This window comes from Hippopotamus amphibius, chromosome 3 (genome assembly GCF_030028045.1).
Source record: "Hippopotamus amphibius kiboko isolate mHipAmp2 chromosome 3, mHipAmp2.hap2, whole genome shotgun sequence".
NCBI classification, from domain to species: domain Eukaryota; kingdom Metazoa; phylum Chordata; class Mammalia; order Artiodactyla; family Hippopotamidae; genus Hippopotamus; species Hippopotamus amphibius.
The window spans coordinates 161119102-161137561 of NC_080188.1; the positions used below are offsets into that span (position 1 = coordinate 161119102).

The 18460-nt window shown below is 49.6% G+C and overlaps 1 protein-coding gene across 1 annotated transcript; it reads left to right on the plus strand.

Moving 5' to 3' along the window:
* Positions 1-7410: 7410 nt before the first annotated feature.
* NENF (neudesin neurotrophic factor) lies at positions 7411-17869 on the plus strand. Its single transcript, XM_057728911.1, has 4 exons — positions 7411-7629; positions 15315-15375; positions 16243-16346; positions 17305-17869. The coding sequence occupies exons 1-4, from the start codon at positions 7453-7455 to the stop codon at positions 17479-17481; spliced, it is 519 nt and encodes a 172-aa protein (XP_057584894.1). The 5' UTR covers positions 7411-7452; the 3' UTR covers positions 17482-17869.
* Positions 17870-18460: the final 591 nt, after the last annotated feature.

The following is an 18460-nucleotide window of genomic DNA, read 5'->3' on the forward strand; positions in this document are numbered from 1 at the left end:
GCTGCTTCGAGACCAGGCGGGGCGCACTCAGCGCATGCGCCTCGCCCCCGCTACCGCTGCGGCGCGAAAGGGTTGCTGGGAAATGTAGTCCTGGGCGTGCGGGCACCTTTCCGCACGCTTGGGGCAGCGAAGTCTGCGAGTTGCCCAGAGCCAGGCTTAAGCCGCACGTTAGACGCGCGTGCTTTCCTCATCTCTTACTTCCTCTCTTTATTGGAGGGGGAAGGACGGAGAAAATGAGTGGAAAGTGGAACAAGGGGGTCAAGTCAGACGGGTAGGAGATCCTAATCTGTAAGCTCAAGAGGAAGCTCGGCCTGGCGGGTTGTAAGCTTAGTAAGTACCTGGAGAGCACTTTATGTGTTACAAAGCACGTTCGTGCCCATTATGCCTTTTTATCCTGCGAGAAACCCAGTAGGGAGGGCACTTTCCTCTGTGTTTTACAGATAAGGAAACTGAGGTACCTCGTTTCAGAAGGGATGGGGAGAAAGCCATGAACAAGTGAAGATTAACCCAAGAACAGATGACAGAATCCAAGTTCTTTCCATTATTCCTGGGACAGACACTTGGAGTCAGGAACTCTAGATTCTTGTGCTGGCTCTGCCCCTCTCCCACAGTTCTTATAATACTCTGGGCTGTCCTCTGTTCACCTGAGAATGCAACTGCTAAGCCCACTCCTGCTTCATAGGTCCTTATTTGAGCCAAAATAGGTCAGGCTAAAAAACCCCAAAGGTGCTGTTCATGGCAGCAAAAGCTTCCGGCCCTGAATGTGGTGGAAAATTGGGTGTTTTCCCTGTGGCAGCGTGGACCCACATCTTCCCCTCCTCCCACTGCCTGAACAGCTGTTCTGTGTGGCCGCCTGTGCCGCTTCGTAGTGGAGCAGATAGAGGTTGACTATGCCTGGGTGAACGCTGCTCTGTGTTCCTGGCAGCTGCAACTCTGCAAAACCCAGCACTCGGGCCACTCAGGGCCTCTTTCCTCCTCAGTGGCAACCACAGTAGCACCAACCACATCAGAGCACCCTGGACCTCCAGAGTGTTAGTAGTGGGAGGCCGCCACTGTGGGAAGTCTTTCTGAAACCTTGAAAATGTTAAAGTATGTGGGCCGAGCGACTGGATGCAGAATGACCTGCTTGAGCAGTGGAGGAGCTAAGGGTGCGGGGCGTGGAGACTATGGGGGCATAGGCAGAACATTGACCCTCTCTGGGGGCGCAGCCCCTTTCTCACTGCATTCCTCATATCACCCTGCTTGGCCCTGGAGGATGGCTGGTTAGCCAGAGACGGGTAAGATTCCTCAGGGGAGGAACAACCTAAGACAGGCACAGTCGCAGAGGGGCCAACAGGGGTGGGGCACAGACCCTTAATCCTTCTGAGAGAGGTCTCCTGCCCCCAGGGCTGCTTTGCTCTCCACGCCCAGCTCAAATCCGCACCCTGCTCGGATCCACATTGCTCAAATCGGACCCAGGAGGCAAACAAAGATCATTGCCCCAGTCATGTGAGGCCTATGATTGTTTATGGGATTAACCTGGGAGTGTTAGACCCTTAGGCTATGCCGAGAACTCTATAAAAGCAGAGAACTCTATAAAAGCAACGTGGAATCCATCAGCAAGGCTCTTGATCCTAGAGGTCTTGAGTCCCCCGGTCCCATCTTTCTCTTCAGTCTGTGTCTGTGTTTTCTTCAGTCTGTGTCTGTGTTTTCTTCAAGCTTGCGGCATCCGTCACTCACCTCGAGTCTCCGAGCTGGTCTCGGCCCGCCACTACATCTTCTGACCACCCTACCCCAACCCAGGCCTTCTACTCTCACATCTATTAAATGGGACAAAGTATATAGCACCGAACACATAGTAGGCATTCAGTAAATTTATGAATGGAACACTTATTCCAGCCATTTCATTTAACAGTTGCTTACCAGAACAAATAACACCTAACAACTCAGTAAATTCCTTACTGCTTTACTATACGCGGGGTTGATAGAACAAGTCACACACTCAGAAATTTAGAACTAGAAGGAACCAGAAAACTCCAGTCCAGCCCAACCCAATCAGTCCTCTGGAAAATTATGGGGCCCCACATTTGAAGGAGATACTTATGAATACAATACTTGACATGGTTTAACAAATACAATGTGGTGGGCACTGGGATACAGACACGAATAGGGTGCTCCGAGGTCCTTGCTCTTGTGACTCTTCCATGCTAAAGTCAACAAACAGACCATGAACATGTAAATAGAATTTTCTGTACTTGCTGTCCCCTAGTCCTCTCTTCCCATTTCCACAGGAGCACACACTAATCAGGCTTTTATGTGCTCTACTCTGCTGAAAGGGTGCTTATTAGGGTTACAAATGACCTCTGAGTTGTCAGATCAGTTGGCCATTTCCCCATCCTCCTCTTTCTTGATCTATCAGCTGCACTGGACTCAGCTCATCCTCCCTTCTCCTTGTACATTCTCCTCCCCTGGCTTCAGGACACCACACGCTCCCACTTTGCCTCCCATCTCCTTGCGGCTCCTTCTCCAGTCTCCTTTGCTGGTTTCTCCTCATCCCCTCAACTCTACAGGGTGACCTCCCTCAAGCTAGGTCTATGATGGTTCCACTCACTCCCTAGGGACTAATAAAGTGGTCTCTAGTCTCATGGCTTGAATTACCATCTATACCCTAAGGATTCCTGTTATGGGTTGAATTGTATCCCCCCAAAGATATGTTAAAGTCCTACCCCTGGTACCTCAGAATGTGACCTTCCTTAGAAATAGGATTGTGGCAGATGTCACTGATTAAGATGAGGTCACACTAAGCAAGGTGATCCCTTCATCTGTTATAATCTGTGAACTTACAGAAAGATGGAAGATGGTATGAAGATAGACACACAGGGAGAACGCCCTGTGATGACAGGAGCAGAGATTGCAGTGATGCAGCTGTTGGCCAAGGTGGCTTTAATCATTCACCTGCTGGTTACAGGTCATGGCTCAGGAGGTCAGGCTCCATCCTTGGCCAAGCAATGGGCAGTATCCCACAGATTGCCAGCTACCACCAGAAGCTCAGAAGAGGCAAGGAAGGATTCCATGCAGAGCCTTGGAGGGAGCATGGCCCAGCTGACACCTTGATTTCCGACTTCTGGCCTCCAGAACTGTGAGAGGACACATTTCTGTTATTTTAAGCAACCAAGTTGGTTGCATTTTTTGGTATGGCAGCCCTAGGCATCAAACACAATTCCCAAGTGAATACAAATGCGTATCTCCAGCCTCCGGCCCTCCCCTGAGCCCAGGCTCGCCTGCCCAGGTGCCTAAGCAACTTCTCTACTGGATGCCCACCTGGCAGCAGCAGTGGGTAGCTGTGACCAAACTGCCTGGTTCTAAGTCTTGGCTCTGCAACTTACCAACTCTGTGATCTTAGGAACTTCATTTAATCTCTCTGTGCATCCGTTACCTGACTTGTAAAATAGGAATATTACTACCTATTCATAGAGTTCTGAGAGGATTAACTGAGTCATCAAATGTAAAGTACTTGGAACACCATCTGGCACATTGTAAGGATGCAGTATATTAGTGTTAATGGTTATTGCAAGGTTCAAAATGAAACTATTGATCATCCTATCCCAAGTCCACTCCCCTCCCAGTCTTTCTCACTGTCATAAACGCCATTCTCCCATTTGCTCTGGTCAAAACTCTGGAGTCATCTTCAGTTCCTCCCTTCCTCTTTTGCTCCACATCTAAATCAGCAAGTCCTGCTGGCTCTACTTTATTCAGAATCTGACCACTTTTCACCACTTCCATCATCACCGCCCTGGTACAAACCACCAGCATTTCTCATGGATTATTTTCAGTTGCCTCCTAGCTGGTCACCACTATGGTCAATTTCCAACACAGCAGCCAGGGAGAGTCTGCAAAACAGAATCAGTTCACGTCACTCCTCTTCTCTGATCCCTCCAAATCCAAAGTCCTCACTGTGACCTACAAGGCCCTATAAGGATCTGTCTTGCAGCGCCTAACTTTCCTGTTCCTCCTCCCCTTACTCTCTCAGCTTTAACATGCTGAGCCTAAGAGCCTTTGCACTGGCTGTTTCCTGTTCCAGGACTCCTCTTATCCTGGATAGCTCTATGACTCACTTCCTCACTGCCTTCAGGTTTTTCTCCCAGGATCACCTTATCAGCAATGCCTCCTCTGAGCTCCCTGTTAAAACAGTAAACCCCACTGCCAGCTCATCCCCCTAGGCTGCTTTAGTTTTCTCTCTAGAGTGTGCCACCTTCTGACTTCCATTTATTTTCAGTCTCCCTGCACTAGAATAAAGGCTCCATGAAGGCAGGGTGCTTCTGTGTGTTGTTCATTGCCCTATCCCAGTGCCTCCAACAGTGCCTGGCAGTTACTGGTACTCAAAGGGTAGTTGAATAAATAGACGAACAAAATAATTTCACGTAGTGACAAGCGCTCTAAAGAAAGGAAAAGAGAATATGTGATCACAAGTAACAGGGCAGCAGTGGGGGGAAGTGCTGATTGTGGGGAGTCAAGAGAGGCCTCCAGGTGGTAGTTCCTTGTGAGTTGAGACCTCAGTGACAAGAGGGTCAAGACAACCTGCACCCCAGGAAGAGAGCACCGGTACGGAACCAAGGCCCAGGCTGGGACCCAAGCAGAAGGCAAAGTGGCTGGAGGGACCTGTGGAGGGGCACTTAGGAGACAGAGGCAGAGAGGCAGGTAGAGACCAGATCGTGGAGCCTGGGTTGTGCTGATCCCGGGCTTGTTTGTTCTCAGATCCCCTTCTCTACCTCCTGCTCAGCTCTGGGTTACACGGACTGGCCCTGAAGGCTGGGTTTCCACTGGGTTCAGTTAAGAGGAAGCCCTGCTGGGAGACTGAGGGGATCTGGGCAAGGAGGAGGCCAGGGTTTTTCTTTCCCTTGCTCTCTGCCCCCGGCAGCTTCCCTTCCATAGCTGTAGCCCCTGATGCAAAGGTTTTTTTGCGGTTGTAGCTTCAGTTAGGTGACCCAGGCTCCTAAACTTTAAAACCACCAAGATGTTGCTAATCTTCCTGCTTTGCTAATCTCTGGGCTCCCTCAGGGTTTCTTCTCAGCCTCTTCCATCACCTATATAACCAACTCCCTGCATTACAGCCATTCTGTTTTACTTAGTAGTTTCTGTTTTCCTTACAGGTAAATGACTGATTCATTTGTAAAAATAAATCTGGGTTCAAGTAAGGAAGGGCAATCGGGGGGAATGCCTGGAGAAATCCAAGGGCATAAGAACATGCTATTAAATTATAGACTCACACTCAGCATCTCAGGGACGGGGAAGCTATATATGACCAGTAGAAATTATAGGGAGTTTCTTTTGGTTCAGAACAGTTTTAACAAATACAACTGTAGAGGGAGAGAAAGGGCTACAAGCAGAGAAGCAGCACCCCATATGCCAAGGAACAGGATGCGTCAGGAAGGGGGTGATATTCTAAGGATTTAGAGGGGCCTCTTTTAACCCAGAGACCCTGTGACATGGTAACATGGATACTGCACAGCTTACACGGCTTTTCACATCTATATCATTTTTAGTTTCAACACAGTCCTATCCAGGAAGCAGGCTGGTATGTTACTGATGTAGAAATTAAGGTTCAGATGATTTGTGGACAGATCCTGTTTAGGCTGCTCTGTACTAGAAGCCCATTCTGTTGAAGAAATACATGGATGAGAACTTGGTGCAGTCACTGAGGGTAGGTGTAGCCTGGCGGTCAGAGACAGACTCTGGGACACAGGGCCTGTGCTTGAGTCTTGGCTCTGCCACCTACTGTGTGACCTTGAGCAAGTCTGTGCACTTCAGCTTCATCATCTGTAAAATGGGTGATAATAATAGTTCTTACTTCATAGAGTTACAGTGAGGATTAAATGAGTTAATACACATAAAAGTGCTTGGCACACAGCAAGCCAATCTTTGGTGGCCAATTCTCCCAACCACAAAATGTTGGCAAGCCCCTAGAACGCAGTCCTTGGTCCTCCCTCCTTCCGATCCACATGTCCTTCCTTGACAATCTCATCCATTCTGTGGCTTTAAATACAACCTATAGGCAAGGATTCCAAAATGTATATCTCTAGCCTGGAACTCTTCCTCCAATTCCAGATTCACATCGCCAACAGTCTACTTGATACTTCCACTTGGCTATCTAAGTGTTCTCAAACTGAATAAGCCTGATCTTGATCTTCCCCAAAACCTGCTCCTCCTACTGTCTCTCTTTATCTCAGTAAGTGGCAATGCCATCCTTCCAGCTGCCCAGGCCAAAACCTTTGGGGTTATCCTTGGCTCCTGTCTGTCTCTCAGACCCCCTGTCTCATATGTCAGCAAATCCTGCCAGCTGCACCTTCAAAACAAATCTGTGATCCAGCCACTTCTTACTACCTCCTTTGCTACCACCTGGGGCCAAACCACCATCATCTCTTTCCTGGATTATAACAGTAGTTCCCTGCTTCAATCTCTTCTCAATACATTTTAGTTCACTCCTCTGTTAATTCATTCACTCAGCCTAAAAGCCAAAGTCATTCAAAAATAAGCTGTGAGGCCCCACAAGATCTGCTCCCCACTTCCATCCCCCTTTACCCCCTTACCTCCCTGACCTCACCTCCTACCCCTTTTCCTTCCTTGCTGTTCCTCCAACAAGCATGGCACTCTCCTTCCTCAGTATTTAAGCAGGAGTTTTCCCTTCGCAGGGATTGCCCTTCCCCGGGTTACCTCCCTCACCTCCTGTACATGTTTATACAAATATTGCCTTCTCAGTGCGGTCAGCCTATTTAAAATCGCAACTCCCAATGCTCTCTATTCCTTTGCCCACTTCTTCGCTCCCTAGCATTCATCACCATCTAACATACTACTTACGTATCTTACTTCTTGTCTCTTTCGCCCATATAATGTAAGTTCCATTGGGCCTGGATCTCTCTTGTTTAGCGCTGTGTCTCCAGTGACCTGATGCATGCAGACGCTCAAAAAGTATTTGCTGAATAAATCAATGAAGAAATCCTTGCACAAATGTTAGCTATTATTTCAGTGCATGTCTTGTGCCCTACCCTTTGCAAGAATCCTTTGGGGGCCCGAAATTTAAACACAACTGGGAAGAAAAATCAGCCAAAAGTAAAAGTGAATTAATAAAGTTGGGGTCCTAGGTTATAAATATACCTTCCTAGGTGCTGGAATGTTCGCTGTGTCAATTCTGTATCTAATCAAGCAACTGCTGTGACATACGCTACTCTTTGGCGAAACTTTCAGGCCGTAGTTTGGAGTCGGGAGCACACAAAAAAAATCCTAACTCCAGGTTTCCGGCTTCGGGGTTCGGGCGACCGAGCGCGCCCCGCCGCGCGAGGAAGGCGTGGGGTCCCGCTCGGGCCCCTGGCCGCGGGGCGGGCGCGCGCGGGGCGGGGTTCCGGGGCCGCGGGGCGGGCGGGCGCGCGCGGGGCTCCGCCGCCCAGGCCGCCCCAGGCCCGGCTCCGCGCGCTCACCATGGCGGGCCCCGCGCCCGGGCGGCGGCTGCCTTGGCTGGCCGCGCTGGCCCTGGGCCTGGCGCTGGCCGCGGGGCTCCCCGCAGCCGGGGCCGGGCAGGCGCCGCGCCCCGCCGAGCACGGCCCCCCGGTGCGGCTCTTCACGGAGGAGGAGCTGGCCCGCTACGGCGGGGAGGAGGTGAGCGGGGGACGCACGGGCCCAGGGACGGGCGGACTCCGGCGTCCCGGGAGGTCGCGGCGCCGAGGGGAGGCCTCGGGGCGTGGGGGGCGGGGGCGGGGGGCGAGGCGCGGGCCGCGGAGAGCGCCCCCTCCCGGCGCCCCGGCTCTGAGCTGGGCGCGAGGCCCGCCTGGCTCCTCTTTCCGGGCCTGGGTCGCCGCCTGGGCGCCAGGGGGGTGTCCCCAGCAGTCGGGGCACCCTGCTTCCCCCTTCCCCCTTCCCAAGCCAGAGCACCCCACCCCGCGCTTCTCCCTCTCTTCCGGTGAGCTGTTTTCTTGAGACGCATCTGGCGGTCTGTGCACGAACCTCAGAACCTTTTTGTTTTCAGTGTGAGCATCAGCTGGGGACGGACACTTCTGCCTGCTCCCTGGGGCAGTGGCAGGCGAGGGAGAGAGCGAAGCGAGGCCTGCTCCCTGGGTTAGGCGGGACTGGGGGCAAGCCCAGGAGTGATCCGGACTGTCCCTGCACTTCGTCTTCCTGCCTCCATTTCCCAGGCCTCCGCTGCAGTCGACTCCTCGCACTGCCTTTTAGGGCCTGTGCTCTTGAGGCTGAGCCAGAGCTGGGGGAGAGGGCAGAGGGGTAGATCGGAGGTTGGAGACACAGATGACCCCCACCCCGAGACGCGCCCACATCAGTCAGCAGTCTGGACGTGTCTAGGATACTCCTCACAGTCACCTGACCAATGGGGTTGGTGGGGCCCAGTGTGATGGCTGTGGAGTGTGGGGACAGGATGCTGTACATGAGAAGATATTAGATCAGGAGGTGGGGGGACCAGTTTCGTGGGGGAATCAGGGAACTACAGCATTTCAGAGTTGATAGCAATCAACCTTCTGCTTTTACAGGTGAGGACACTGAGGCATGCCACCAGTTAGTGGTAGAACAAGGAAGGAACCTAATATTCTCTTGTTAAACCCCTTTGGTGTGGGTTCCCTAACTCCCAAGTTAAGTAGCCTTAGTTGGACAAGGTTCACAAGAGGGACTTAAAAACCTGGGCCTTCGACAGTGGTGCTAGCTTGGGCATCACTGTAAAGAGAGGTTGGTTAGAAGCCTGAGCCATTGAGAACACAGAAGGAAGAAGACAGGGATGTGACTGGATGTTAAGGGACACCATTTTTTTGGAGCAGCAGGAAGCCAGATGGTACCCGGTCAGGGCATCTGTGCAGAAAAGAGTAACATAACAGGCCCACTGTCCTTAGAAAAGCCTTGACTGGTGTCTGGATTTCCAGGATGTTCCACACTTCCCTGACAGATAAAGGTGGCTCAGTCTGGGCTTTTTTTCAACTGCGTTGCATCTTCGTTTCTGCGCAAGGGCTTTCTCTAGTTGTGGCGAGCAGGGGCTACTCTTCATTGCAGTGTGTGGCCTTTTCAGTGTAGTGGCTTCTGTTGTTGCAGAACATGGGCTCTAGGCACACCTGCTTCAGTAGCTTCAGCATGCGGGCTCAGTAGCTGCAGCCCATGTGCAGGGTTCAGTAGTTGTGGTGCACAGGCTTAGTTGCTCTGTGGCATGTGAGATCTTCCCGGACCAGGGATCGAATCCATGTCCCCTGCATTGGCAGGTGGATACTTAACCACTGCACCACCAGGGAATCCCCAGTCTGGCCTCTGTACAAACTGTGTGTTCATGTTGAACACTGATAGGCAGAGAGGGCCTGCATGGCCAGGCCACATTAAAAACCTTGGGCTCTGAATCTCATGGGCTTCCCTGGGCAGAAACGTCACACATGTGTTGCTGCATTTTATTGCCAGGGAAAGAATGTGCTCTGTGTGGCCCCCTCGTGGGAGGGAGACAACATAAGGAAGTCCATAGGTAGATTCCTCTAGAATCCACCTGCGTCCTTTCCCCTATGACCCAGCTGTGGACCCTTGCAACATCACTGTAATAAATCCTGGCTCTGAATACAACTGCATGCTAAGTTCTATGAGACCTTGTGACTCTCCAAATGTGGGGGTGCTCTTGGGGACCCCAGCACAGAACCCAGGGGAAAAGAGAGTTCTAAGTGGAGATTACATGTAGCAACCACATCCAGAGTTCAGGATAAGGACTGGGAAGGGACCCTTAGTTTTTTCATGCTGATGTTATTGATTGATACTCAGCTGCGGGAAGAAGAGAGGGAAGCTTGAGATGGAAAAGGGTTAAGGAGAGAATTGTTTGGGGTGTGGAGCCCAGAGGATGTCTGTAGGCAGAGAGAGTAAGAGAGGAGAGAGACAGCTGAGTGCAGCTGGTTAGAGCTGCCCTGTGCTGAGGTTTGCCCTAGATGATTCTGGTTTATGCCTGTTGTCCTGGGATGATTATTTAATAGCACAGCCTTTCACTCTTAGAAGTATTACCATTTGTAGAATATATTATACAAATAGTACAGTTAGAGCATTATACCTTTGAATCATATCTGGGTTTGAGTCCCTTTGGGCAAGTAGCTAAAACCTCTTGGAGACTCAGTTTTCTTTTTTCATATGTGGTGCTTGTTACCAGTCAGGGTTCCACCAGAAACAGAACCAGTAAAAAAAAAAAAAATTAAATATATATATATATTTTTTTAATTGCAGCAATTGACTTACGTGATCATGCAGGCTGGCTAGGTAAGTCTGAAAGGCATAGGGCAGGCTCTCAGGAAGGGCAGGCCAGAAACCCTTGGCAGGAGCAGATGCTACAGCCCACTGGCGGAGTTTCTTCTTCCCCAGGGAAACCTCCCTTCCGTTTTTAAGGCCTTTCAACTGACGGCGATCGATCGGACTCACCTAGATTATCCAGGATAATCTCCTTTACACAAAGTCAACTGATTATAGATGTTAATCACATCTACCAAATACCTTCACAGCAATACCTAGATAAGTGCTAAATAACTGGATGCCGTCGCCTATCCAAGTTGACAGATAAAACTGACCATCATAATGGCTATAATAAGAGTTCCTCCTCTGTGTGGGGGTTTTGTGAGGACTAAATGAGATGGTGACATGCAACGTGCTTAGCATGGGCCTGGCGTAGTCTTAGCGTGGTAAGCCTTAATCAATCTTAGCTACTGTTATTTTTATTAGCTTATCATTAAAGATACAAACAAGAGGCACTATAACAGGTCCATAATCCTCTTATGCAATCCAGAAATTGAATAAGCTCTGAAAAGCTGGTTTTTTGTTTTTTCCGTTGGCCGCACCGTGCTTCATACGGGAATCTTAGTTCCCCGATCAGGTATCGAACCTGTGCCCCCTGCATTGGAGCTCAGATTCTTAACCACTGGACTGCCAGGGAAGTCCCAGAAAGTTTTTGTTTTTTTTTTAAATAAGTCATTTGACAGCAAAACTCTGCCTGATCTGAACGCCTTTGGTGATGGAACTGTGTTGCAGCTACACAAGTCTACCTGTAGTCTTTATCCTACTTAGTGTGAATATCCATGGTTCTGCTTTACTGTGGAAATATCGATATAGATGATGATGGGGTGCTGTCTCAGACCCCCTGTAGGTGTTCTGGCACGTGCCCCATAACACCTTTCTAAAATCCCACAAATTCTGAATTCCAAAACAAGTTCGACCCCCACGAGATTCTGCTATGGGACTGTGGACCTTGTGTAACAAGTCATTCTGAAACATCTAGCTGTGAATTCTCATTTCTGTTATAATCCTTTTGGATGAGAGCCAAGGCAGACCCACCTCTCCCACATTCTGCTCTCTGGCTTGTGGTGAGAGCTCGCACACCCGGGCAGGGAACTTCATGGTCTCTTCAGTGGACGCTTCGGGTTGGAAATCATGAAAGACAGGTGTCCTGGCAGCTGGTGTCTTTCACAGAACCCACTGTGTTCTGGATCTACTGCACGAGGCCCCGTGCTGCTTTATCCCTTTGGGGAAGTTTAGGTTATCAGAGTGACCCACAGCGTGGCTCCCTGAATCATTCCCATGTGGGCGTGTGAAGATAGCTACCCGTGTGCTTCCAGCATGAGTTAGTCCTCTTGGAATACCTGCTGAAATCCAGCCTCCTCAGTGCGTCTTGAAAGCCCATTCTCCCAGGAATTCTAGTAAAGCTTGCACAGAGGAGGTCATTTTAGGCACCTCTCCTGTAGGTAACCCATAGCTCACAGAGTAAACATGTTGAACAAAAATGAAAGTAGGTTGAGAAAGGTCACATGTGCTCCAGAGGGCCTCCCTGTTGTCCTTGATTTCTTCAGCTGCCCTTATAACTAGAGATATTGATCACATACTTTCATCGGCAGCTTTTGCCATGTCATATCAGCTGTTCTTATAGCGGGGCTTCCCTGTTTACAAATTATAGGTCAAAGATTGGCGTTCAGGTTTTCCACAAGAATGAATGTCGTGGGAAGGGCTTTAGAATCAAACAGGTGTGAGTCTGAATTCCAGCAATTTATTTACCAGCCGAGAAACTGTTGGCAAGTTATTTAAACTCTAAGCCTCAGTTTCTTCATTTACAAAACATGTAATAGTAATCCCTTCTTCACAAGGTCATTGTAAAAACGGACCTAAGTGACAAATGTTAGTATAAGTAAACATGTATAACATATGGAGAGAACCTAGCACCCTAGATTCTCAGAAAATGTACATTTCTTCGCCCTCCCTTTGATCACACCTGAAACATATTAATTGTCCTGAATTACAGGCCTCTAGTAGCCAGCCCATGTGGCTGAGGGCCCAGCCCAGGCAATATGATCAAAATAATATTCTTGCATGCCTTACCCTCATGTTGAGCTTTTAGAACAGAAAAGCAGCATAAATCACAAGCCATTCATGAGTTTGGGCATTGTTCTTCCTCGGGAAATCAACGTGTGCCGGGACCGGGGGGGAGAGGTGTGTACCCTCTTCACTGCTGCTGTTGCAGCCTGTATGTCAGAGTCTGGAACCTGCAGAATTTTCCCCAGTGGAGATGAGCCAGTGGCATGTGAACGATATTTTCCCCTGCCTTAGCGGTAGAGGAAAGGGGTGGGGGGCGGATGGGTTTATTAAGGAAAGCAGATGTCATGAAGCAGTTAGCTTTGGGGGAGGGAGGCCAGAGTGACTTCATGGTCCTGAGGGAATGTCATCCTACACCCTCCAAGTGCAAAACTGATTTTGGCTACCCTCAGAAAATATGTTTTCTGCCTTAATTGCACCGTAGGTTACCAAATGCAGTGAGAGTCACACCACCGTCCCCCCCCCCGCGTGCCCCCACACCCTCAGCACGACGTCTGGGCCTGGGACCAGATGCCTGTATTTAGCAAACAGTATAGAGCCAACCCTGCCACGCACTGTCCTAACCACTTTAAAGCATTAACTCCTTTAATGATGACCCATGAGGAAGGAGCTATTATTATCATCTCATTTTTCATGTGAGGAAGGAGACATAAGGAGGTTGAGTACCTTGTCCAAGGTTACACAGCTAGTGAGCAAAAGAGGTGGACGAGGCTGTACTTCCTCTGGTTTATACAAAGAAAGTGAGCCACCAAGAGTCTCCCTTTCCATCACTCCAGGCAGTGACCTGTTCGGAGGTACATCGGTTCAGCTAAGAGGAAGATTTTAGAGGGCAAGGATGACCAGATATGTTGTTGAGCGTCTGAGTTTATTTAGGGCGACCCTGGACCTTGAGCTTGCCCAAGGGCCCTCTAGGCTTCGGGGTTATTCTTTGTAAATGGAATTTGTCTGTGCTCAGTCACCAGCTCTCCCTGGAACCTGTGCTGAGGGGGGATGGGGTAACACTTGTTTTCTGCTTTTCTAAAACAACAATAGTGAAGGGTAGGACTGTAATTCCTCGGAAAGAATCATTCTGGACAGACGATAAAGAGTAAACAGACAGTGAAGGCCACTGGATGGAAGCAGGTGAGCAAAGAGGTGAAACCTCCCTCTCTAATTATACGACAAAATGACGGCTTGCAGACGTTTTGGCTGTGTTGAGGAATGTATTTTGCATCCTACCCTGGTGTACACACACACACACACACACACACACACACACACACAACTGAAGCAAAAGTGCCATGAAACTGTGCTCACTCTTACTATGTATGATGCCCTCTGATGTTTTCTAGCCTCTGTTCTATTTTGAACCTTTTTTTTTCCTATTTCATTTTTTTAAAAAAATCTGTTGATAAATCACTGAATTGATTCCATGACCCACTAATATGTTACCAATGCCAATTGCAGTTAGGAAAACATGGCCTTAGACTATTGGAGTGCCCAGGTATTTCTGCAGGAAAAAACATCTATAGTAGTTTCCCTCTTTTTTGAGAAGGGTCACCAGTGAGGAACTTCTGCTCTGTCCCCAGCCTCTGGTGCAGGGTCTGAGGGTGTTGGAGGCCCGGGAGTTCCCATCTTCCTGCCTGCACCCAGGCGCCAGGGCTCTCCCAGGTGTGGAAGAGGCCCTCCTTCCTCTGCCCCACTGCTCTTGTACCCCTTTGTCATGGAAGCTTGCGTGGCACTGTCTCCTGGCCCTGCTTGGCCACAGGCAGGGAGGAAGGTAAAGCAAGCCCAAGACCCGGAGGAGAGATAAAGGCCCCGCCTCGTTGATGCAGGCGGCTCCCCTGGTTCCCTAACGCCTGGGTACCTCCGACCCACTCCCTGTGTCTTTCCTCGTGCCCCTGGGTCTTTTGAATGCATTTCCCAGGACACTGCACTGTCCTCGTGCTGTGTGCCTGTTGGTGGGGCAGGACAGGGAAGGCACTGAGCCTTGGCTTCCCGGGCTCCAGGTTCCAGAAACTACTGTCCCTCTGATTTGCTCTGTGTCTCTGGGCAGGTCTCATAATCTCCCCAGGCCTGGATGATGAAGGTGCATCTGTAAAATGAAAGTGTTAGATAGATTATCTTCAAGGCCCCTTCTGATTTTAACTTAAAATTCCTCCAGACTCCTTATCTGTCGCTTGAGAATAACATTTTTTTCTATCTTTCCCTTCGTATACCCACGAATATAGCCAAAAATAAAGTGTAAAGCCCAAGGAACTGCAAGAAAACAGTATTGCTTGTGTATTGCTAGCACCACAAATGACTTTTTGAAGGACACACCGGTGAAATATAAAACGATTACATTGTTCATCTACTTATATTCAATATATTGAAATAGGCTTCAAGGAAATAACTCAACAAATTAGAAAGTCACTTGTAGAAAGATATTCGTAATGCTGCCGTTTATAGTTCTAAGAAATTGGAAATGACCCAAATCCCCAAAATAGAAGAATAGCTAAGGAACAGGTACACAGTGTCACTGAAATAAGATAGAGCTGTCTAAGTGACAGCTGTTTTGGTTATTTCAATACATGAAAATGTTTATATGAACTAATATTACCCATAAGAAACAAAATATAAAATAGATCATTCATACTGATTGCACCCATGTATGTACATTGATGAAGATGAAAGGCAATGTGGACTGTTTAGGTAATTCATTTAATATTCTTTTGAATTTTTATCTGTATAGAGTTGCTTCAGTTCGCAATTTAAAGAAAGGTATTGCCATAGGCTTGTCATGATGCTTTAACTTCTTCAGGTTTTAGTGAGTGGGCATGCCATTGTGCAGGTAGGGCGAGCTCCCCAAGGACTGGCTTCTAGAGGGCTGCTTTGTAACCACAACTTCCGCCCTCCGCAAAGCCCATGATGGGAAGAGATTTTAATTTTACTAACTTGAGCTGGAGGAGCTGGGCTCTTTGCCTCCTCCTCACAGCTTCTCTCCTGCTTTCTAGGAAGATCAGCCCATCTACATGGCAGTCAAGGGGGTGGTGTTTGATGTCACTTCTGGAAAGGGTAAGTGGCTTGGCCTTATGAATCCTTACCTCGGGGGAGCGTGGCCGTCAGAGTGGGCGCTGGAGGTGTGAGAGAAGGGAGGGAACGCTGGGCAAGTCCTTTCCCCACAGATTGAGTTTACAACTTTTTTTTTCTTTTTGGCCGCACTACACGCAGGATCTCACTTTGCCTGGCTGGGATCGAACCCCACGCCCCCCTGCAGTGGAAGTGCAGTCTTAACCACTCTGCAGGGAAGTCCCTGAGTTCACAATCTTTGTCAGTGCTGTACTTCAACAGAGTTTTTCTAATAGTATCATGCTCCAGCTCAAGTCTTCCATGGCTTCCTGTTGCCTGTAGAATCAAAGTCAAACTGGATGATGTGCCCTGGTTAAAGTGGTGAAAGGAAAAGTATTACTGAGCAAAGGGCTGAGATCATAGAATATTACAGAACATTTTAATGCCATCTCATGCTTCCCCTAAGGGAAACTACAGCTGATATCGTGGAAGCAGTCTTGTAATGGTTCATTTTTTATTTGATACCAAACAAAAGATGTATGGAAATAGACTTGGCTTCCATGAACATTTAGGAAGACATTTTTCTTGTTTACATTTTAAATATTTTTAAGAGATTATTTTCATTCTGTATTTTTTTTTAAAAAATCACCCCTCAGCCCAGCATGTGTGACTTATTCCACATTCTGAATTAGCGGAATCCAGTCAGATGGCTGCGGGCAGCTTATTGGACTTTCCATGCTCACTGCTGTCGCCCCGGCTGGAGCCTTTCCAGGATTGGAAGGGGTCTCAGAAGCCCTCGCCCCCCGCGGTGCACAGGCTCTTGGCTGCGCTGTGCACATCCTCTCACCTGCTCTTCCTTCCTCCCCACTGCAGAGTTTTATGGTCGAGGAGCCCCCTATAACGCCTTGACCGGGAAGGACTCCACCAGAGGGGTGGCCAGGATGTCCCTGGATCCTGCAGACCTCACCCACGACACTGTGAGCCCAATTATGAGCCTCTGTCAAAGGGCCCCACCTCCTTGGCTGTGGCCTTCCCCACCCCCCCACCTCGGAGCAATAGCAGAACTTCCCAAGTAACCTGGTAACATTCCAGACTGTTCAGTGTGGTCGCCAGTTGTTTTCTTAAAGTAGATCTCTTACTGTGCCCCTCCTGCTCAAAAACCTTCCGTGGCTCCCCACTGCCTGCGGAGTCAAGTCTTGTGACCGTGTGATCAAGCTCAGTGATCTTCACAGTTTGGCTCCCGCCTGCTCTGGCAGCCCATCCCCCTTCCAGTCTGCACCCGCCACCTCCAGCCTCTGATAAAGTTGCTGTTAGTCTCTGAGACCCACTTTCCAGGCCACTCTTGGTAGTTCCGGGGATGAACAGGCTGGAGAAGCCGAGTCTCCCCCTGCTCAGACTTCTGTGAAGGAGAAAATAGCATTAACAGAAACGATTTCAGGGTCTAAATAATCCCCGCAGAAAGGCTGGCATTCACCGCAGTTGTGCTCAGATGAGTCAAACTCTTAAACTGCAACATTATAGAAACATGAAGAAACTACTGAGTGGGGGGGGTGTATAAATCTATAATGAGAGGCTGTAGAGAGCTGTGAGATTAATTGGGCAGAGGAAGTGGTTGCAGACCACGCAGAGCACCCCCCACGACGAGCGGTCCCCACACCCACCCGGCTGGGAGTTCTCTGGTGTCTTTAATTCCTACATCAGTCAAACCGCGAAACCTGATGCAGCCGTTGCCCGCCCCACATCACCCCCCAACACACGTGCAGACACAGCGTTGTCTCTAAAAAATGGTACCTGATCTGGCTTTTGAGCTATTTTTTCTCTTGCCTTAGGGACGTGGGGAGAGGAAAGTGGGGGCAGGGCAGGGATGGCGCGAGGCCTTGCCAAGCACTGTTCACTCATTCCCACCCCTGTACTTCTTGGGCTTTGCTCCCCCAGACGGGCCTCACGGCCGAGGAGCTGGAATCCCTGGATGACGTCTTCACCAAAGTGTACAAAGCCAAGTATCCCATCGTCGGCTACACGGCCCGAAGAATCCTCAATGAGGACGGCAGCCCCAACCTGAACTTCAAGCCTGAAGACCAGCCCCATTTTGACATAAAGGACGAGTTCTGATCTGCAGGAGCACGTTCTTGGGAGGGTGAGGCAGGGAGACACTCAGATGCAAAATCTCCTGCAAGACAGTCTGCCGGGGCCTCTGGTCACCGGGTCTGAATAAAGCAGACGTTTAACCTGGAACACTGAATGCCCTTTATTGCCCTCGGTCAAGTGTCCCATCCACCCAGGTATCCTGCCCGCACACCCGCCAGGGAGGTAGGAGTAGCTGAGGGGGGATGCCTCCTAGGTGTCAACACAGCCTGTGTGGGCGTAGGAATTACGAGTGACCTTTATGTCTTCTTTATATTGTTCTGCACTTGCCAGGTTTTCTACCATGACCATGTGTACTTTAGAGTAAGCACCAAGATAAACTTCCTGTTTTCACAAAAGGAGAATTCTTCCACGCCTGCCCTCTGCTTAGAGCCTCATCAGCACCACTTGTCACTGCTGGCCTGCTTTCTGTCTCCCCGGCCTGTGAGGGGGCTGGGCAGCAGGAGCATCCGTGAGATGTGGCGGAAATGGGGAGCGTTAGGTGGAGGGTGGAGAACAGGCAGGGGAGCTATTAAAGGGCCTGGCTTTACGCCACAACCAGGAGAGTGACGGTGTGAACTGGCTTCAGCCCGTCTGCAGCTGGAGGGTGGTGAGGAGGGCCGGGGTCTGGTGTGGGCATTGGCCTGGAGGTGCCCAGGCCTGGAGGTCGTTCCAAGGATGGTGAAGCACACACAACACACTGGGCTCAGGTCTGATTTCATTAGCAAATCCCTTTTGAGGGCAGGGTTTTTCCCTTAAAGGACATTTGGCAGTGTCTGGAGCGTGTTTAAATTTTTGGTTGTTACAACTGTTGGATGCTACTGGTATCTAGTGTCCGGGGATGTTGTTAAACATCCTATAATGTGCAGGACAGTCCCTCACAACAAAGAATTATGTGATTCAAAATGTCAATTGTGCCAAGGTTGAGAAATCCTGGAAGTTTTACAGTAGAGATACATTTTATATA